At 45.3% G+C, this 22,876-nt stretch overlaps 1 protein-coding gene across 2 annotated transcripts in view; it reads right to left on the reverse strand.

Annotated features, from left to right (window-relative positions):
• Tbcd (tubulin folding cofactor D) overlaps positions 1–22,062 on the reverse strand; it is a 157,765-nt gene extending 135,703 nt beyond the window's left edge. The window contains exons 1-6 of one of the 2 annotated variants that reach the window (XM_038329036.1): positions 21,782–22,062; positions 20,509–20,559; positions 13,999–14,096; positions 12,857–12,958; positions 12,034–12,180; positions 11,560–11,615 (exon numbers count right to left, since the gene is read on the reverse strand). In XM_038329036.1, coding sequence (XP_038184964.1) covers positions 11,560–11,615; positions 12,034–12,180; positions 12,857–12,958; positions 13,999–14,096; positions 20,509–20,559; positions 21,782–22,001 — 674 coding nt within the window. In that variant the 5' untranslated portion in view covers positions 22,002–22,062. The remainder of the gene's footprint in view (positions 1–11,559; positions 11,616–12,033; positions 12,181–12,856; positions 12,959–13,998; positions 14,097–20,508; positions 20,560–21,781) is intronic. The other variant, XM_038329035.1, reaches the window with a different exon arrangement.
• Between the last annotated feature and the right edge of the window lie 814 nt (positions 22,063–22,876).

Below are 22,876 nucleotides of genomic sequence, written 5' to 3' on the forward strand. Positions count from 1 at the left end.
ATCCAAGCCCATCTGTTGTCACTATACCTGTGTAGCTCATCTAGAGGGCCAGTTAGCGCTACATCCACTCTCTTGGAAACAAACCCTCTCAGCATACACTGGTTAGCTACGATCCAGCTCCTCACAGAGCATCAACAGGCACTCGTCATCATCCCGTGAGTGGTAAAGCCCCCACCTCCTGTGGATCACTCGTGGGATATGCTCAAGGGTTTACCTTCCCTGTTTCCAAACAACATGACCCAATTCTTACCTGACCTCAATGGTCCTCCTGTTCAATCTGTGGCAAATGACCAAAGCTTTGCCCTAAGAGCATTTAGAGGCAGAGCCATAAGATTGGTGGTTGTCAGCAGCAGAAGCCAGAATCAACAAAAGTTGAACAGTAACTCTGACAGCAGCCATAGCACAATGAAAGGCATCTGAACAGGTCAAGACAGCAGTCATGGCAGGACAAAGAATAACAGTAAAAGCAGAGAGAAGACAAGAGAAAGGCTAAGAAGAGTCAGAGATTAAAAACTACAGGCCCTACTGCCTGTGAGAACCACCAAGGCTTTAAGGTCGCAGGGCTTCAAATCACCAGGCCACGGAGTTCTAACACTGAACATTGCCCAAGACCCAATACCTACATCTGCATACCAGCTGCCGTCAAGGAATGAGGAATACCCACAGAATTAAGGGTCCTAGCACCTTTGGCCTTCTCAAAAACTGTAACGCTTACAGAACTTGGGACACCAGTCCCAGAAGCTTACACAAGATCCCAAACACTGGAGGTCACTGCCTGCTGCTGTTTCTGCCTGCTTATTCCTGCAATTCGATGCTATCAAATGCTGAAGTACACAAAAGGCACCAAGCTTTTTTTTTTTTTTTTTTTTGCCTACCTGTGAATTCTACCTCAGTAAAGCAAAGGGGTTCCCAGACAGCCAACTAGGAATCCTAGTGGTTGCACTGACCTCAGAGTGAACAGCAAAGGTGGTACACCCAAACAGAATACAGGCAGTATACAGCAAGTCCAAAGCCAACCACAAATTAACGAAGAGCAATTCAAAGCAATTCCACTACAATCAGGAACAAGACAAGGTTGTCCACTTGCTCCACACCTACTCAATACCCGAGGTCTTGGAGCAGTGAGACAACTGAAGGAGATCAAGGTGAAACAAACAGGACAGAAGTAGTCAAAGTAACTGTGTTGCAGATGACATGATAATATAGATGAGAGACCCTAAAAATTCCACCAGGGCACTCCCACCACTGGTACGCACTTTCAGCAAAGGTGCTGGATACAAGATTAACTCACAAAAATCAGTAGCTCGATATACACATGACAAATGGACTAGAAAGAAATTAGGAAACAACACCTTTCACAAGAGCCTCAAATAACATCATGGGGTAACTCTAATAAAGCAAGCGAAAGGCTTGTATAATAAAAACTTCAAGTGTCTTAAGAAAGATATTGAAGAAGATATCAGAGGATGAAAACAACTCCCATGCAAACACCACACAATCAAATGAAACCTCCAAAACTGGGCCAAAGGAAACCTGCCGTCCATTCAAGTTCATCACCTGGGACCTTGTCACAGAGTGAGAAAGTCTAAGGGACCACCCCAGGAAAGAGGAAAGTGGTTTACATAAGCCATGCTTAGGAGATGGGAGGAGTAATTAGTCCTTCAGTGAGATAGAATGCACTTTTCCTTCCCAGAATTCCCACTTCCTAGTGCAGTCCCTACAAGCCGCCACAGGGTTCCGTTGGGTCGGCTGCTTCTCTGGATCCTGACTCAGAAAGGTATAACTTTTCCCTTTTCTTCTTTTCTGTCTTTCGGTGCTGGCCAGAGCTGACGTAGGCCTTTTTTGGTATTTGGGTTTCCTTACTTTTGTTAAAACTCCTCTTCCCTGCCAAGTGGTGTCTGCAGCAGACTGGGAACAAATACAGAGACCCATAGCCAGACATTATGCAGAGACAGAGACCTCAGAACACTCCATCACATCAATCACATCAGAGCTCAGGGAACCCCAAGCAAGGGATGTGGAAAACTGTAATATCCAGAGGAGATGGAGGTCACCAGGAGAACAAGGTCCTCCTACTCAGCTAACCCAAGTTCATATGAACTCTCAGAGACTGAAGCAGCAAGCACCAGGTCCTCTGCATAGATATTACAGCTGTCAACTTCACATTTTTATGGGATCCCGAGTGTGTGAGCACATGGGTCTCTGACTCCTGTGCGCTCTCAGTCCTTTTCCTCTGTGTATTTGCCTTGTCCAACTTCGATGTGATGAGTTTTGTTTTATCTTACTATTCTTTTTATTTTGTTATGTCTTGTTACCTCTCAGAGGCAGAAAGGAAGAGGATCTGTATGGGAGGGAAGGTAGGGAGGAACTAGGAGAAGCAGAGTATTATATGAGGAAAAAAATCTACTTTTAACAACAGGGGGGAATATTAAAAAATAAGAATAAAAATAAAGTTTAAAACTTCAGTTTAGGGCTGGAGAGATGGCTCAGTGGTTAAGAGCAGTGGCTGCTCTTCCAGAGGACCTGGGGTTCGAACTGCCCACAGGGCAGGTCACAACCATCTGTAAATCCGGTTCCAGATGACCTGATGCCTCTTCTGGCCTCCATGGGCATCATGTGCATACATGGTGCACAGACACACAAGCAGGTAAAACACCCATACACATAAAATAAAAACAAACAAACAAAAAAAAAATGTTCAGCTGATCACAGTGGCAAATACCTGTGCATTCCGGCACAGAGGAGGTGGGCCAGGATCATTGTAAGTTTAGGTCTAGCCTGAACTACCTTGCAAGTTCAAGTACAGCCTGGGCTACAGAGGAAGATCCTGAAAAAACAATAAATAAAAACAGTGGGGAAAGGAAAGGTTCCAAAAACTGGAGGAAGATAAGAAACAGGGAGGGGGGGAAATGGGAGTAGAAGACAATTAATAACTTTAGTCCAAAAAACAAAAGGCCAACAATCACCTGAGAAATCCACTCCACAGACACTGTTCCTGCTAATGGAAAACAGCTCCAAGAACCCCATAAGTATGAAGAGGTCCTATCACAGAGAGTATATGACACATAAAACAAAAGAAAGTGGGGAAACGTATAAGCGATCAGTTATTTGTTTTTTATGGTTTGAATATGAAATGTCCTCCACATGCTGACATTCTGAAGAGTTGTTCCCGAGCTGGCGGAACTACTGGGGAAAGGTGCTGCAGAGCCTTTAGAGGACACAGCTCACGGACACAGGTCACTAAGAACATAAGAGCAAACCTATAAAAGTTACCATCTGGACTCCAGTTCAAGACGCTCTCTGCTTCCGGGTGCACTGCACATAAGCCACCTCCCACCACAGCGAACGGAGCTACTCAGTATCTTGCTCGCGGTGAGGTTACTGGTCGCAGCAATGCAATGCAACTAATACAGACACCAACTAAATGTTTTAAATGAACAAGACACACTGGGTCCAGCCCAAAGCAGGGTCTTCTCCAGGCTGTCTGGCACATCCGGGGCCCAAGAGAGGCAATGCACAGCAGAGCACTAGGGCCCAAGATTTGCACCCCTAGGGTCTATCCACAGAGAGCAACCCAGATACCAAAACAGGCTTTTGTCATGTTTTCATATAACAGAGAAGACAGAGGCAATCACGGGCCTGACACATGGCATACACAAGTCAGCCAGTGGTTAAAAATAAAAAATAGAAAAGTATGGGGCCACCTTGTGAGACTGTGCTACATATGTTCAACTTAATAACAGTACTGAAAGCCGGGCGGTGGTGGCGCACACCTTTAATCCCAGCACTCGGGAGGCAGAGGCAGGTGGATCTCTGTGAGTTCCAGGCCAGCCTGGTCTACAAACCGATTCCAGGACAGTCAGAGTTGTTACACAGAAAAACCTGTCTCGAAAAACATAATAATAATAATAATGACAATGATAATAATAACAGCACTGAAAAAGACAAAAATACCATATGTGTCACTAGAATTCATCTGTAGGATTTTTCTAATATTTCTGTTCCAAATTTCCTTCTTCATGAAATATGCCTTGATCTTTTTCTTTGGTACCTTTTTCTTTAGCGAGAGTATCATTATGTAGCCTAAGATGGATGGCCTCCAAAGTTCACGAGATTGTCCTGCGTCACCCTGTCCGGTACGGACATCATGTCCAGTAGTCCTTGCATATATAAACAGAAAACAGGAGCTACTTTTCCAGACTGATGCCATCAAGAGTAAATCTGGGAGCTGAAGACTGGGCACGGTGACTCAGAGCACTGTCTGGGGCTGGGAGCTGGCTCAGGAGAGCACTGACTGTTCTTGGGGTCCTGAGTTCAATTCCCAGCAACCACCTGATGGCTCACAAAATGAGGTCTGGTGCCCTCTTCTGGCAGGAATGTATGCAGGAACACTGGATGCATAACAAATCTTAAACAAAAAACAAACAAACAAACAAACAAAAAAAACAGACCGCTGGACTTTCTTCCAGATGTCCAGGATTCAACTTCCAGCTGCCACATGGCGGCTAACAACTGTAAGTTACTCCAGTCCCAGGGGATCCAGTGTTCTCTTCTGGCCTCCAAGGGTTCTGTGTGCATATGGTACACAGACATACATGCAGGCAAAATACCCATCTATATTTGAAAAATTATATATATGTACAATTTATGAAAAAAAAATTTAAAGAATAAAGCTCTATTATCCTCCTTGTCTTTCATTTTTTGTTCTTGTTTTGTTTTGTTTTTTAAGACAGAGTTTAACAGTGTAGCTCCAGTTAACCTAGAATTCACTGAATCACCCAGGCTGACCTTGAACTCACAAAGATCTACTGAGTGCTGGGACTAAATCACAAGTCACCCTGCCTAGCCTCCTCATCTTTCTTTCTCACCAGAACTCGATAGCTAGACCTGATTGCTAAAGACACAGACGTTAATCACAGGACACAGAGAAATCGAGCTGTTCTGACCTGGAAGCTTCCTCCTTGCTGGGTAGCTTTCCTAGTGCCTAGTGTTTTACAGGCTACTGAGGGAGACGAGCCAACAACAGATGTGACTGTAAGCTGAAGTAATGATTTGCCTGGCAAAACAGACCCATTGGTGCAGCAGTGGCATGAATATTAAAGTCATAACCAATAGCTTTCTAAATGAATTTAAGGCCCATCCACAAGAAGGAACTCCTGTCTGGTACTTTAGGCAATAACCCATGGCTGGGGAGATCATAGGCCCTATTAGTATTATTTTGCCAAAGGAACGCAGAAAACAAGCTGCCTTCTAGATAGAACAACAACAACAGACATGAAGCTGGGAAGGGAACTGGATGGACAGGAGGGTGTCTCCCAGAGGAGCTGGAGGTGGGAATGAGGACACAGTATCTAAATAGCAACCAAATAAACGCATTCTGTTCACATATGAAAATTCCAAATAATACTTTTTAAATAAAAGTAAAAATAAACTTTAAAAGTAAAATAATAATTAAGAAAAACAAAAAGTTATAGGAAAAGTTACGCATGGTGGCTCACACTTGTAATTCCAGCAACTGGGGGCCTGAGGCAAGAAGATGACAGCGTATCTGAGACCAACCTGGACCTCACGTGAACCTCAGGCCAGCCCTGCTGACCAGTAGAATTCTGTCTCAGAAACTTGAAAACAAAAGGTTACAGGAAGTTCCACCTTAAAAGTTCAGCTACTACTGGAAGCAGGTGTGGTTCCGGAGCCGCAGGCAAAGAAGAGCACAGAATGCTGCCGGCAGTTAGTGTAGCTGGGCAGCTTGTTAATGGAGAGCACAGCACTGTGCACAGGCCCACTCTGCGTCCCACCGAAAAGGTGACTACGGAACCAAGTAAACAAATTCACTGGGCACCTCCGGGGCCGTTCCCAGTGACCGTGTCCCTCTACGCAAACCCTGGTACTCACAGGACCTCAGGCCAGTACTACACTGCACAGGCAGACCACAGTCTGGCAACAGCCTCTCCAAGGCGGATACAGCCTCACCAAATGAAAGTCATTCTGTTCACAGCAGCACTAAATGGCCCCCGAGGTCCTGGTGCTCCAGGCTGCGGCTCTTCCTGCAGGAGCCCAAGAAGTGAACATAAGGTGTTGAGTTTTACATTCTGTAGCCCACAGATACTTCATGGAGTAAAACTTGGCATGAAAGTACCACCACCACTATGCTCAGTACTAAAAATAAACAGCGGATACAGGGTAGACAATAAGGCTGGTGAAATGGCTCATGCAGTAAATAATTAAATGTAGTATTTTTAATAAATGTATTTTTTAATTTTTAAAGATAATAGTTTTCATTTAACAAAGTTAACAAACATTTGCAAAGTCCCACCCAGCTGACAAATACTAAAAAGGGGGCCTTCAATTTACTCAACCTTTGCAGTGACTGTATTTTAAACCCCTAAAAAAAAAAAAAAAAAACTCACCCACTTACAGGAATTCATTCCAAGAAATCAATCAGAATAGTTTTATGTAGAAGATTCAGGAATGGCCATGTTAACCAAATAGGAAGAAGGCATCTACATGTCCAGCAATAACATGAAATTTGAAAAATGAAATTTATGCCCTGGCAAAGCCGAAGCATGCATGGGCAGCCCACATACAGAGAGCAGTTCTGCTGAACTTGTCCATATTGGGTTTCATAGCCTAAGTTGGTGAGGACGACTGACCAGGTATCTCTTCCTCAAGAGGGCACCAGATCTTGTTACAGAGGGTTCTGAGTCACCATGGGGTTGCTGGGAATTGAAATCAGGACCTTTGGAAGAGCAGGCAGTGCTCTTAACCGCTGAGCCATCTCTCCAGCCACTGTCATATCTATGTCGGAAAAAGATAAGAGTTCCAGAGGTACAGCAATTCAGCCAAACAGAACATGTGGTCACCAGATATGTACCAGAACACAAGCAGCTACACCTCCCAGAGTAAGAAAGAAGATACAGATTACAGTCTTCAAGATGGATGGGTTCCTTTTGTTATGGCTCGAATCTTAACTATCCTGAAAGATCACATGATCAAAGCTGCTTGCTGGCTGACGGGGCTTCTCATAAGTGATTGTCTGGATCATGAGGGCTCGAAACTCAGCAGAGACTAATCCATTAATGGGTTCATGATTGATGGTATTATTGATAGTACATACTGGCCTAGCTGGAGGAAATATATCACTTAGGATACTCCCTGAGAGGGTTGTATTTTGTCCCTGGCAGTCTGTCTGTATGTCCATCCCTCTCTACTACCCAGATACCATGAGGTCAGCAACTCTGTTCCATCCTCTGACACAGCACAGGCCCAGTGTGTTTTTCAGAGGCAGACCAATGACTGAGACGGACTTGCCATGGACCACGGACCTCCCGAACTGAGAGCCTAAACAAGCCTTTCCTCCTGTGACTTTTCTCAGATACTGTTCTGCAGCAATGAACAGTAACACTTCTATCATTAGAAAGTGGTCTTCTTTTCAGACCTTGATAAAGGAGGGAGTAGCCCTTGGGAGAGGAGTCCCTAAGAAAGAGACCTTAGCTGGACAAAGAGGCACATAGTGAGTTCCAGCACAGCCAGAGCTACACAGTGAGACTGTCCCCCACCCAAAAGAAAAAAAAAAAAGCTGGGTGGTGATCACACACTGGGGAGAGAAGCAGAGGCAGGTGATCTCTTGAGCTCGAGGCCAGTCTGGTCTACAGAGTGAGTTCCAGGACAGGCTCAAAAGCAACAGAGAAATCCTGTCTTAAAAAAACCAAAGAGGCCTTGCCAATTCCAGGAAACTAAAGTGTTCCTCCCCTCTCTTGCCTTCTCAGGACCATAGCTCAATTACTGGGTTATGCTTTCTAACATGGCATCCAAAGCTGCCAACTGCCCAAAAACATATCTCTTCCCACTTTACAGAAATTAACACCATAAAGCTACAGCCACCCCTCACTTGAGGTGCCAACCACTATCCAGTCAAAACAACCACAAGTCTTGACCACCAACTTGCAACTTTCACCAATTCAGGAGAGAAAATGCTGGAATTTCTAACTTAGATGACTGTGTACATATTCCAAATCACATCATCAGGAATTCCTAATCTGCTGGTTGTGTTGCTACATAAAAATTTCAGTACCAGCACTTGGAGCAGTGGTTCTCAACCTTCCTAATACTGTGACCCTCTAATAAAGTTCCTCATGTTTTCATTGTTACTTCATAACTGTCATTTTGCTACCATTATGAATTATAGTGTAAATATCTGATTTGCAGGATACCTGATATGCAACCCCTGTAAAAGGGTCATTCAACATCAACCACTGATTTAAAGGGAGCCAGATCTCTGAGTTTAAGGCCAGCTGGTCTACACAGAAAGTTCCAGGACAACTCAATACCAAGTGTGAGATACCTCCCCTTGAGCTGTTGGTCAGAGGTGTCCCAGAGATCCTAAGAACAATATAGGCCATTGTCATTGGTCTTCGATGCCCACCAAAACTTTGATGGGAAGACCCTATTGACCACACACAACTGGTCACAGGACATGGAGAAATTAGATAGTATTAACCTCACTGCTGGCGGGTTTCTACAGTTACTGGAAGTTACTACTAGGTGGCCGAAGACTGGAGGGAGTGTCACTGGAGGGAATATTACCCAGTCTTTAACCCTGTAAACTACAACACTAACCAGAACAGCAAGATATGCCCAGAGGTACAAGAGCGGCATGAATTCCAAGTATAACCGGCTGCTTTCTGATTGTATTTAAGGCCCAATCAATAAGGGGAAACACATGCCTGGCACTGTAATCTGGTCAAGAACTCATGGAGGGGAAGTTCACAGGCCCCAGGGATGAACTCACTTCTATTATCCTGCTAATTATACATATTATCAAACTGTCCTCTGAATTCACATCTCTCTACCCATACATTAGTGCAGCTCTCAGACCCCATCAGAGAAGTTTCTCTGTGCAGTAGGCAGTGGTTAATGCAGACACTCACAAGTGATCAGCAACCAGAGAATACATGTCATTGGAGGGCTAGGTCACCGGTGGGACGTCTATCACACACACACACACACACACACACACACACACACACACACACATGACAAACCCACTCGCACGCATGCGTCTCCTGGACAGGACGGGACCACTGCTCTCATGAACTCACAGTGACTATGTAGCTTTGTGTGTATGTACAAATCACGCAGGCCAACAGTGTACCATGAAGGATGAAGGAGCTTGTGAGTACCAAACACCTGAGGCACTACAGATAGTCAATGGCTTCTGGGGGAGGGGAAATCAGTCCTCTTTAAGGGTGCAGACCCTGGAAGTGGATTATCCCACACCCATAAACAATATACGGGCAATACACAAATTGGCCTCCAAGTTTTTGGGGTTTTTTTTATAGGTTTTGGATAAGGATACAAAGTGTGGGAGAATAGGTTTTGTGTACCAATTTCCTCCCCGACAAAACCATGTATCTCAAGACATAGGATGTTAGAGCTGGAGAGATGGCTCGGAGGTTAAGAGCACTTGCTGCTCTTCAAAGAACCTAGGATTCCATTCCCAGAATCCACATGGTGGGTCACAACCATATGTAACTCTAATTCCGTAGAATTCAACACCTTCTTCTGACCTCCACAGGCAATGCACACACGATACAAACACAAATTCATGAAAAATATCTACACATATAAAATACAAATTAAATAACCCTTTTTTTAAGAAAAAGGATTAACTATAAAACAAAAAAAGCACAGAATGTTAAAAAGGAAATAAAACAACAAAATGTTCTAAAGAAAGGTGAATAGTCCATCCTGAAAAACACTCCTCAAGCTCAGGAAATGTTGAAACTGAGCAGATTCAACAAGGTTCTCCCTCCCCAAGCATATACAAGCAGCAAGGACTACTGAGAGACATTCTTAGACAAGAAAACTGCCTGGAAGCAGCAGAGGCCAGGACGGGCAACTGGAAAAGCTCAGATCAACTGAGGCTCCTGGAAAAGGCAGTCTCCTGCCTGCTGAACTGCCTACACATCTGCAGTGTGTGCCAAGGTTCCTGAGCTGTCCCCTATACTTCTGCAGTGTGTGCCAAGGTTCCTGAGCTGTCCCCTATACATCTGCAGTGTGTGTGTGCCAAGGTTCCTGAGCTGTCCACTACACATCTGCAGTGTGTGCTAAGGTTCCTGAGTTGTCCACTACACATCTGCAGTGTGTGCCAAGGTTCCTGAGCTGGCACCCATTCTGGAGTGAGCTTTGCTGATGAGGCTATCTTTGAGCTGTTTCTATTCCTGTAAGTAACCCCTCACCCACATTCCTATAAGTAATCACAACAAAACTCACTAGTGGACCCAGGTTGGACTTTGGGGACAGCCACACTGTGATCTGTCACTATTAATTTCCTGTCTGAAGCGAGCAGATGCTTGTTCAAGTCTTGCCAGGAAGGAATGGGTGAGTCTGGGGGACACTAGGGGGAGGTGTAGGGAGTAAATAAGGAATTTATTTGCATGAAATTCCCCCAAGAATAGTATTTTTAATGTTTCTGTTAATTTTTATTTCTTTTTCATGGTGTCTTGCCTGCATGTATGTCTTGTGTGGGCATCGTATTCTCTGGAACTGGAGTTACAGACAATTGTGAGCCACCATGTAGGTACCGGATCCTCTGGAAGAGCAGTCAGGGCTTTTAACCGCTGATCCCTCGCACCAGCTTCAAGAATAAGATGTTTCTAAAGAATCCTAACATTCCCGGATTCCCCAGCACAGGTTCATTCAGCCTTTACAAGAATCCCTGGCCTGTATGTCTGAGACAACCCAAGCAGGCTGTGCTGACCATCTTAGTGCAGAGACCACCTCCTACTTGCATTTTAGCTACACAGGACATCTGCAAGGGTTTGTCTGTTTCATCAGAACCCAGGATTTTACCCAGTGAACTACAATACAACCCTTTCTGAGGACTTCATTCCCAAACCATACCCATGTGTTCCCATGATCTCTACAAACCCCAGCATAAACTGCTTCTGAGATGGCTCAAAACCTCACAACTGAGCCGGGCGGTGGTGGCGCACGCCTTTAATCCCAGCACTCAGGAGGCAGAGGCAGGCGGATCTCTGTGAGTTCGAGACCAGCCTGGTCTACAAGAGCTAGTTCCAGGACAGGCTCTAAAGCTGCAGAGAAACCCTGTCTCGGAAAAAAAAAAAAAAAAAAAAAAAAAAAAAACCTCACAACTGCTACCACCTCAGGGGGTGCCACACCACAGAAAGGAATCCCAGATGCAAGGGCCTATAAAGTAACCCCGTGAGTTCCAAACCAGCACCAGGCCACCCCCTCAAATTCCCAAACTTGTATTAAGGAATCCTACCAGCCCAAAACTGGCACCAGTGACCCCTATGAGTGCCACAAACTAGTACCAGTCAACCCCACAAGCTCAAAGCAACACAAAGGGTGGTCACTTCTCATTCAGAGGCCTTCCAAGACCAAGCAGAGCTGCCTGCTCCCTCAGGCAGGGCAACAGGATCAGACTTCATCTGAGCACAGACACACACGAAACATGTAACAGTGTACGAGGCAAGCAGGCTTACAATGTACCAGGCTCATCTCCGTCAAGAGCCCTGCACAGCCCACGACACTTACTTAGAAACAAGGACAGCAGCTGCATCTCGAGCCTTGTCACTGACGACCAAATAGGACTGCAAGAATTTGACAAATTTCAATTCAGTATTCTTTTCGTTATTCTCCAGACTGCCTACAATTATGTAGTATTTATGCAATATATTTATACAACAGTCAAAATTAAATGTAAAATGAAGTTTCCCTAACCATTGCCCCTGAAACCCCTCATATACCACCTTTGTGCTTAGCAAATATTGGTATTATCTATAAAGAAATGAGATTTGCTCAAGTAATTCATCTCATCTCTACATAAGTTACCACAATTTCAAAGTAAGCTGAGGTGGGATTTTACCCAAAGTAAGCTGAGATATCACTGAGAGCAAGAATGTCAGTCAAGCAAATACAAATATACACATCAAAATTTATCTAACCAAACTCATTTCATTAATTTTAAGTGCATAATTAACTGCCAAAGGTCTATATGATCATAGTTACCTCTGCTACTTGCAGAATACGGTCCATTATGGGTGTTCGTGTTTCTCCAGGTTGAGCGGGGAGGTTCCCATCAAGGCGTGAAAAATCAAAAGGGATCAAGCAGGTCACAGAGAGCCACAGTAAAAGCATGTAGCGTGTTTCCCACGTCTAAGGAGTTAAATCACAGTCAGGATGAGTCCAGTATAGAAGACAAAGCTGTTGGGTGTGATGGTGCACACCCTGAATCCCAGCCTTCGGAAGCGAGGAAGGTGGATTGCTCTGAGTTCCAGGCCAGTCAAGGCCACATAGTAAGACCTGATCTCCAAAAAAAAGGAAAAGCTGCCATATGGTACCCACCCACATGTAATCCCAACATTCAGAAGGCTGCGTCACGAGGATGTCAAGTTCAAAGCCAGCCCATACCACATAGTAAGTTCTCGGTTAGTCGGGGTTACATAACAAGAACCTATAATAATCAGAGAGAAAACAATATCCGGCTGCACCCCACTGACCTTCCTCTTGGCCTTCCCACCAAACTCAAAGTCTACCCTTACACACCATCAACCCCACCCTCACTATAAACACAACTCTGTGATGTGTGTCCTCCTAGGGTACCATGGACCTGGGGTGGTCCTGGAGACCTGGCACAATCACTGAGTTAAAGGTATACTCTTTGCTTTTTAAAGGATATAGTCTAAAAGAGAATAACTTATAGCAACATGTGTAGAAGCTAAAGAAGCAGCAGGAATTTTTTTTTAACAGCCTAAGATAAAACCAAGGAAAGTTGGGAGAGAAAGGTGTGGGTGACAGTGCAGCCAGCAGGGCGGGCTGGGATGGGACTCACCTCATGGTCCTTAGGATTCTGACCTGTGCACATGTCTAACACAGGCTGAACATCAGCTACTTCATGAGGAAATAGACGTAGAAATACTTTATATCCGCGAACCTGCCAAATAAAAAGATACAAAGAATATAGACTATAGTGTATAATTAGAAAACAGAAAGAGCAGCAGAGTTATCTGGATACTTTTATAGAAAACCATTGTCTATGTCCCCAATGACTGAGGAGATCCTGTCACACTGCAGTGACACACCTCAGCAAGACCAAAGGGACAAGAAAGCTTGCTTGCTTGCTTGCTTGCTTGCTTGCTTTTCTTTCTTTCTTAATATTCAGTAAATATGTCCTGTCCCAATTTGGTTAACAAATCATACTGTGTGCATCAGAGACATAAAGTATGTGACAAACTAAAAACTTCTGCTTCTACCCTGTTCCGAGATCAGTCTCTGACGTTTATGAAAACGAAGTTCCTATGAACCTCCAATGGCCCCACTCACACTTCTAGAAAACATGCAGCATTATCTCAACAGCCAAAGTCCTCACCCTGCTACATGGTAAGAATGCTAGAACGTGTGCCCTGAGACTCACAAACTTCACAGAAATGACTCCAAATCACTCCCTCATCTCTAAGTCTGGGGCCAGTACATGGGCATCATCGGAGAACTTGCAGAGAAAACAAATCGCCTGCCCAGCCCTTCTTCCTGAGCTGCATCGTAAGACTCCCTAGTAAATTCATCCCCATACTCTATCTTACAAAGTACTATTATTGCTGGGTGGTGGTGGCGCACGCCTTTAATCCGAGCACTCGGGAGGCAGAGGCAGGTGGAGCTCTGTGAGTTCGAGGCCAGCCTGGTCTACAGAGTTCCAGGACAGCCAGAGATACGTAGTAAGACTGTGTGTGTGTGTACTGGGGAGGGAGTGGTAGTGAGCACTTCTATTTTCATCCAGCTTTTCTGCTTTTTCCTTATTCTAACTAAAGGACCCCAAGATCACTAAGACTTAAGACCCAACACATACTGAAAAGAGAATGAAAACCCAGCTTGTGTTGAAGAACCACGTCCACCAAGAAATAACACTTAAGGTGTTAACTTCTCGAGCAATTGGATGAGAAAGCGTCTGTCCGCTCTACGGTGCTGCACAAATGTTACCTTGGTGATGATATAAAGAAATTTAAAAGCCAGATGCACGAGGCCAGGCAGAGATGTCTCGTCCTGTACCAGGTCCAACAAGGAGTTCATCATCCACTCTAGGGAAAAGCAGATATAAATACTTAAGTTAAATCAACAGGGAAATGAAAATGGTTGTGTTTAGAGCATAGAAATGCTTCAGTCTTAGCAAGTCTGGGTAACCAAGTGTCAATACAGCAAACACACGCTCACCTCAGTCACCTCTGAAAGAAAGGTTCGCCCCTTAACTCCCTCCCTCTTGTACGATACAGGGAAAAAGTCACCATGTTTTTCAGGGACACCTGTTACAACTGCTCTGATTTACCAACAGACTAGGTTGAACTAAGGCACCGAGACGGAAAGAGAGGACAATGAGGGTAAAGCGGAACACGGCCTTCTCCTGTCTGTACGGAGGCCATGATCAGAACCCAGGACAAGGAGAGCTTAACGCAAGGCAGGATGAGGGGAGATGGACGTCTAACAGGCTGTTAGCTGACAGTCCTGTAACGGAAGAGCTCCAGCCACACCCCACCGCTGCTCCAGCCACACCCCACCGCTGACCCTCTTACTGGATGGTCAACCCAATGGCAAAATAAACACTACAGACCATCAACCACATCCTCAGCACAAGCAAGACTCTGCTGTGTCCTGTAAAACTTCCTAGGGCACCGGGGGACACGAGGTGGCCTTGGACACCCAACACTGTCACTGTGAGTTAAAAGGTACATTCTTGGCTTTATAAAAGCCATATTTTAAAGGATAAATACACAAAGATTATACAATTCCTCACGTTTTATTTCTTTTTGTTGTTGTTGTTGCTTTATGTTTCATGGTTTTGGTTTTGGTTTGTGTTTTGGTCGTTTGATTAGGGTTTTGTCTGTTTGTTTTCTGTTTTTGTTTTTTGAGACATGACCTCCCCATGTAATGCGGGCTAGCCTGAAATTCCCCACTTAGATCACACTGGTCTTGAACTCACAGAGATCTGCCTTGCCTCTGCTTCCCCAGTGCTTGGACTAAAGGGCTGCACCGTGTTCATCATGCCCAGCCTCATTTTTTATTTCTTTAAAAAACATTTTGGTGTCATCTTGAGAGATGGCTCAGCAGTTAAGAGCACTTACTGCTCTTGCAGAAGACCAGATTGGTCCCCTGTAACTCCAGGTCCAGGGTTTCAAGCTTCCCCAAGTACCTGTACCACACATATACACATAATTAAAATTAAAATCTTAAAAAAAAATTGAGGACCTGAAGTGATGTCTTGGCATGTAAGAGCATTGTCTGCTGGTCTTCCAAAGATCAGGGCTTGATTCCCAGCACCAACACGTGGGCTCACACCATCTGTAACTCGAGCTGCAAGGATGCCAATGTCCTCTTCATACCTCCATGGCTACTGTACACATGTGGTACACTGACATACTTGCAAGCAAAATTACCAATCAATCTTTTATTTAAAAATTAAGTGTTTAAGGCAAAACTTATATCAAACATGAAAGCAAGTTGTGTGACAAAAGTAAGCAGGAGGAAGCAACCAAAGAATCTTCTGAAATTTTCCCCACCATGCACGAAATGTGTATTATTTGAGGGTAGACTGTAGTAAGTTCAGGGTACATATGATAAATCCTGGAAAAAGGAAAACAAAAAAACCACTGAGCATATAGTGAAGATAAAATAAACTACCAAGCCAAGAGGTGGTGGCGCACACCTTTAATCCCAGCACTCGGGAGGCAGAGGCAGGAGGATCTCTGTGAGTTCGAGGCCAGTCTGGTCTACAAGAACTAGTTCCAGGACAGGCTCCAAAGCTACAGAGAAACCCTGTTGGGGGCGGGGAGGGGGGTAACAGTTCCAACAAGTCAGCCAGGACTATAAAGTGAGACCCTGTCTCAAAATAAATAAAAACCAAAAGCAATTAGATTAATACAAAATAAAGTAATAGAGTAAAAATAAAAAAGGAAGAAAGAACCTAAAAAGGAAATAAGAAAGAGAAAGTAAGTACCAATAGAGCTGACTAAACCTAGTCATGTTGGCTAGAGAGATGGCTCAGCCATTGGGAGTACTGGCTGCTCTTCCAGAGGACCCGGGTTCAACTCCTGGCTCAACTCATAGCTTCCTGTGACTCCAATTTCAGGTGTCCTGACACCTTCACACATATACATGCAGGCAAATGGGTGCACATGAAATAAAAAATAATAATAAAAAAAAGTAGTCATGTTGTCAGCTTTACTAAATGAAAACACCCTAATGGCTATCGAAAGACAAGGACTGGCAGGCTGAATCCAGACAAAAAGGAGAGACACACAATATTCGCTATCAAGAGCGACTTACGAAACATTACAAAACCTAGAGGACATTTCTAATTACGAAAATCAATTCACTGTGAAGACTAAATAATTCAATACAACAAACCCCAGAACACCAAGATAAAGCAAAAACCAAAAGCAGAAACAGAACCAAGTAAACAGAAAATCATCACTGACACACTGACAGCACCATCATTCACCTGAGCCCAACTGACAGTGTAAGAGACATTTCACAACTTGTCCCTCCCAACTGCAGAGTGGGGAGAGACCGCTTCCCACTGAAAACAGAGAGGCTGAAGTACCAGGGATGCTCACACAGGGCTGGTGAGGATGCACAATGACTCAACTTTTACAGAAGAGTACGACATTTTATGACAAGACACATTTGCTGTATGACCCAGAAATTCTACTCTTAACATAGCCTCCTAAGAGAAACAAAAACACGTCTAACCAAAGATGGTACACACGAGTTTAAAGCAGCATTATTCATAACAGTCAAATCAGAATCTCATAAAAAACATTTCCTCCGAGCTGAGTCGGGGGTGGCTCACACCTTTAATCCCAGTACTCAGAAGGCAGAGGCACGCAGATCTCTGTGAGTCTGAGGCCAGCCTGGTCTACAGGGGGAGTTCCAGGACAGCTAGGGCTGTTACGAATCTGTGTATCGAACAGAGCTCCAAGGAGATGCGTCAGGTCTGGAGAGTGGAAAAACAAAGAAGCTCATCTGCACCAACAAAAAAACTACAAAACAGTAAACGGGTGTGAAACTCGACAAAATACACAATAAACAACTAACAAAAACAAATGATATGGGGGGGTGGGAAGGTACACACAGTGATGAATGAATGAATCAGAACAGAAAGCCTAAAATCCAAAGTTAGTATACATGAGTACCGAATACAATTTCAGTATTGGAGAGCTGGCTCAAAGGTTAGGAGTGTTGCTTCTCTTGCAGAGGACCCAGGTTTGGTTCCCAGAAACCACACTGGCTAGCTAATGACTGCCTGCAATTCCCAGAACTGACACATGCCCACAGAAATAAAAATTACATTAAAAAAATTGTATTTCAAGCAGGGGGAAGGGCTGCCAGATCACTCAAGTTAATAAGCATTACATAATCAATTAAAAAGAGTTATATTCTGGGCTTACTACCAAAACCAAATACAAAGTAAGAGACTGAGCTTGCTGGCAGAGGTCTACAATCTTAGCACGAGGCTGAGGCAGGAAGATTAAAGCCGGTCTAGGTTATACAATCAAACCCTGCTTCAGAAACAAGAAAAAAAAGCACAAGAAAAAGAGACTAATAACGTTCAAACTCAAATATATTAAACCTCAATGGATAACACACCACACACAACACTGAAAGCAAAAATGAAGCCACAAAATATGCCCCACACAGGAAAGGATTAGCACAAGCAAGCATCGAGGTCTTCTTCAAAAAGGGACCTATCTCTATTTCCCAAAAGATAATTCACAATAAAAAGTCATTAAGCACTGGATGGCAATGGGAGGTGGTGATGCACCCCTTTAATCCCAGCACTTGGGGGGCAAAGACAGGCGGATCTCTGCGAGTTCGGGGCCAGCCTATGCTACAGAGCAAGTTCCCACGAGTATACAGAGAAACTCTATCTCATTAAAAAACAAAACAAAACACTGAGGGCACCCGGTAAACATCACACATCACACTCTGGCCTACACAGCAGAGCGTCTGGCAATAAGGGCAGAGCTACAGGTTCAAAGCTGTCACCTGAAGAGGTCAAATAGCTTCTTTCACTTCTTGTACAGTGCCCACATTCGTTTCATAGGGACAATGAGGAATCCAAAACTATCAGATGAGCCCCAAAACACCCACTCTTCAGTCTGACATCAACCACTTGTCTGCAACTGGTCCCTCCAAAGAACCATCTTCAAAGAGGTTCAGGGGAGGGGGTGTTTAAATCCTGCCTGCAATCTCAACAACTGTGCAGCAGGGAACAAGTTACTGAACCTCTCAGACCTGTACCTCAACCTCAGTTTCCCCATATGTATATGTAGCTTAGGATGACTGCCCTTCCACAGGGACTGCGAGGTTACTACAGTGATTAAATCAGTTGGGTCTCTCCCTCTCTCCCTCTCTCCCTCTCTCCCTCTCTCTCTCTCTCTCTCTCTCCCTCTCTCTCTCTCTCCCTCCCCCCCTCTCTCTCTCTCTCCTCCCCCCCCCCCCACAAACACACACAAACACACACAGGAGAAAATAGAACAAGACAAAAACAAGAAGCTGGGCGGTGGTAGCGCACGCCTTTAATCCCAGCACTCGGGAGGCAGAGGCAGGCGGATCTCTGTGAGTTCGAGACCAGCCTGGTCTACAAGAGCTAGTTCCAGGACAGGCTCCGAAGCTACTGAGAGACCCTGTCTCAAAAAAAAAAAAAACCAAAAAAAAAAAAAAAAACAAGAGTACTTGAAGCCAGCCCAGGCTACATAGCAAGAGCCAACCTCAAAAAAAGAAAAACCAAGCCAGGAGTAGAGGTTCAAATCTGTAATCACAACACTTAGGAGGTTGAGGCTGGAGAACTGCCATGAATTTAAGGCCAGCCAGGGCTACTTTGTAAGACTCTGTCTTAAAACAGAAGATGCAAACAAACAAACAAACAAACAAAAATGTAATATGAACTAGGTTCAAATATAATGAAAGCAATGAAAAGCAAACAAACTAAAATGCCTTTCTAGGGGTGGACATAAAACATCTACACCTCCTCTAAGGTCCCAAGGGCAAGCCAAGGTACTAGTCCAACAGAGTTCACTCTAGAGAACCCATGAGTATATACTGGACTTCCTTACGGAGCATGGGTGAGGCGTTATTAACTGGAATGTGGTGTCTCCCAAAACAGTCTTTACCCAGCAGAGATGACTTTCCCATAGCCACAGAGATGGAAGTCTCCTTTCTCTAGTCTTGCCTGGCCTGTATACGCTAGGGCCTAGAGTATACATACATACATACATACATACATATATATAGAGAGAGAGAGGGAGAGAGAGAGAGGGAGGGAGAGAGAGAGGAAGAGAGAGAGAGGAAGAGAGGGAAAGAGAACAATGTATAATATATAGAGAAAAATATATGTGCTATATGTTTTATACACACACACATATATGTACATACACTATTATATAAATATTATAGAGAACAGTGGTTTTCAACCTTCCTAATGCTGCAACTTTTTAATACTGTTCCTTATGTTGTGGTGAGCCCCAAACATAAAATTATTTCATTGTTCCTTCATAACTGTAATTTTACTGTTATGAATCACAATATAAAATCTGATTTCCAGGGTATCTAATATGTGACTCATATGGGGGGGTCAAGACCCGCAGGTTGAGAACCCAGACTCTAGGGTCTACTGCCCATTCTTGCCTCCATATGAGGGGGTGTAAAAAGTCAACAAGCCCAGCTGGGATAATTTTTTCCAAGTGTACACAGCTGAACTCCACAGACAGTGGCTGTTTATCTCAGAGGATAGCCCTGTACCACACTCTCCTTATACTAAAGACATGAGACCAAGCCTCGGTGTCTCCATCTGTAAAAACAGAAATGACAGATGACCTCATCAACTGCGGTGTAGATAAACCGGGAACTTAGAAAGCGCATGATCCTGCATGAGTTACCCGGAAGATAACAGCTGTTCACATAACACACTAAAACACACATAAGGAGAAAAGAAATGAATGAAATTTATGTCCTAGCAATGCTGAAGCATGCATGGGCAGCCAGCATATGGTGGTTCCGTTGACCTTGTCCATACTGAGGTTCATGGTCTAAGCTGGTGAGGACGACTGACCAGGTCTCTTCCTCAAGAAGACATCAGATCTCATTACAGATGGTTGTGAGCCACCATGTGGTTGTTGGGAATTAAACTCAGGACCTTCGGAAGTGCAGGCAGTGCTCTTAAGCGCTGAGCCATCTCTCCAGCCCAAGATGTAGTCTTTAAATAGCAACGAGCAGAAAGTAGCTTAAACACATTTGCACACCATCTAGACTGACGCCTGAACTTCTAGCTCTTCATTATCACAGGCTCATAAAACCAAACGGCAGACAAAAAAGGACACAGCCCTATGGACACTTCATTTGGCACCTTCTGCCGGTAGCACACGGAGGTGCCAAGGGTACACACAAAGCCTTCATGGTGATCAATACTGAACCATCAAAATCAGCTTCTATGCTTACCAAGGTGTGGGTCCAGGAGGTGAGGCTGCTCCTGGTATTTGTCCATAATTACTAAAAGGAAAACAATAAAAAAATCAAATCAGATGGCCTTATAAACTCTCCTGTTGCCTCTGGGTAACTCTCATGAGACAGTGCCCCTCTTCTTGGCCTTTGTAACTCCCAGGGACACACCCAACCTAGCTAATGGATGTCCAACATGTTCCTGAGGACCAGTGTGACCACATCTTCCTCTTGGATCCTCTTTCTCACGCATTTTTCTGATACACCCTTCCATATCTTCGATGCTCCTCTGCTAAGCATGATGCCCTCCTATTCCAACAATCTTCAAGCCAGTGACTGCACAACCTCCCTGACCCTGGCCACCTGCTTTCCACCCCTACCAGCAACTTAATCTGCTTCTACCCAACCCAGAGATCTCTCTGCCTCTGCAATCCTCACCTGCCACTTCTGCCTCCCTCCACTAAGCCCCACCCCCTTGCCTTTCCCTAAAACTAGAGCCCGGTCACTCCAAACCAAGAAAGACATTGTGGAGAGAATTTTCTTAGCTAAGGAATCCACAAAAAAAAAATGATTTTGCTCAAATATAAAACTTTAATTATCCAAGGGCTCATCTGGACGCTGCCCTGGTTTGCTTTCTGTTACTGTGATAAAACTGACCAAAACCAACTTGAGAAAGAGTTTATTTGGCTTACCCAGCCAAACATTGAGGGGCGTTAAGGAATGAATTTAAGCAGTAGAAGCAGGAACTATATGGAAGCGTTGCTCACTGACTTGATATCAAGTCCACAACGGGCTGGGCCCTCCTTCATCTGCAAAGACGTGCCTACAAGCCAATCTGGTGGTGGCAATTACTTGCGATTCTTTCGAGGTACGTCTAGGTTTGTGTCAAGTTGACAAAAAAAAAAAAAAAAAACTATGACAGACAGTATCCATTACAGACGACTGCAAAGGTCTACCTAGACGTGGAGAATGTGGAACCACTCTCCTGCCCTGCCTGCAGCCGAGGTCCTAGTTAAACCTGGCGCTCTGTGGTCGAAGAGCCAATGGCCTCATAGCGGAGCCCCAGAGGAGCACACGCCCCAAGCCACAAGCGCCCGTAGGTGGCAGCTTTGCTCTCGGCAATCCTGCTCGCTCCCTCCCCGCTCGCAGACAAGAACCAAGTGTGTTTTGCTCGCTCCCGGGCAACACAGGACAGGCAGGAGGTATGGCTCCCCAGGTCCCTTCCTCCCAGCAGCAATGACTGCAGGACAGCAACTCGGGGCCCCGCGCGCACCGCGGAATCGCTCCTCCGCCACCTCCCGGGCCGCGCGCTCGCCGTGCACCGCAGGCAGGCTGCCGAGCAGCGCGCGGGTCTCGGCGCTCTCGCCGAACGCTTCCAGGGCGGCGCCGCCGGAGAGCGCGTCATCCTCCACCTCCTCCTCCTCCTCGGCGGCGGTGGTCGCAGCCGGCTCATCGCTCAGGACCATCCCGCCAGCGGCTTCCGTCAGAACCATACCGGCAACCGGGAGAGAAAGGAGGCGCCCCCACGAGAGACGCCAGCTCCGCCCCGAGACCTTCGACCCGCCCTACAGGGAGCGCCAGCCGACAAAACAGCTCGCGCGAAGCCGGCTCGGTGCGCAGGGCGGTACCAGGATAAGGGAGGTTTCTCCAGCCTCAACCGGGAGTGGGTGGAGCCCGGCAGGGGTGGGGCCACGGAGAGTGTGGCCTGAGGTGTGGGCAGGTCTGAGTTGGGAGAGGGATGGATTTGGGTGATTGGAGGCGGGCTGGGGGCGGAGCGTCTGGACAAGGAGGATTTAAGATCGGGGCGGAACCGAGGTTTATGGCAGGAAAGCTGAGTAGAAAGGGCCAGAGTGGAGGGAAGAGGGATGAGTATTGGGTGATGATGTCAGAGCGCCTACGGTGTGCTGTAGGAGTGTGGGAGGCAATAGGGTTTGGGAGAGGGGTGTTGTTCCAGGATGAAGGCATTTGCGATGACCTTTTAAACATCGGAACGAGGCTGGCCACCCAAGGCAGCCCTGACAAGGGGTGTGGGCTGCACACTGCTGGCCCTGCGCTCACCAACATAATAGATTTCACTGGAAAGTGGGGTGGTGAAGGAATGAGCTTGTGGGTAAAGTCTCCCGCACTCTCAGGACTTAGTGTAAGAGAGCCCCAGACTTTCGTTGGCCACCAAACGTTAGCACGAATGATTCCATGATGGAAGTACCGTTCATACTCTAAAACTCAGCATGTAGACAACACCCACCAGTTAAACTGAAAACAAAAACCTAACCCATCAAAATCCTTGCTTTTTTTTGGCTTCTGTAGCTCCGCTTCTGACCAACTGTTCTTGTTAAATAAAATATATCAGTCCAGGATATGGTTTTTG

The sequence above is a fragment of the Arvicola amphibius genome, chromosome 4, assembly GCF_903992535.2.
Source record: "Arvicola amphibius chromosome 4, mArvAmp1.2, whole genome shotgun sequence".
In the NCBI taxonomy this organism is placed as follows: Eukaryota; Metazoa; Chordata; class Mammalia; order Rodentia; family Cricetidae; genus Arvicola; species Arvicola amphibius.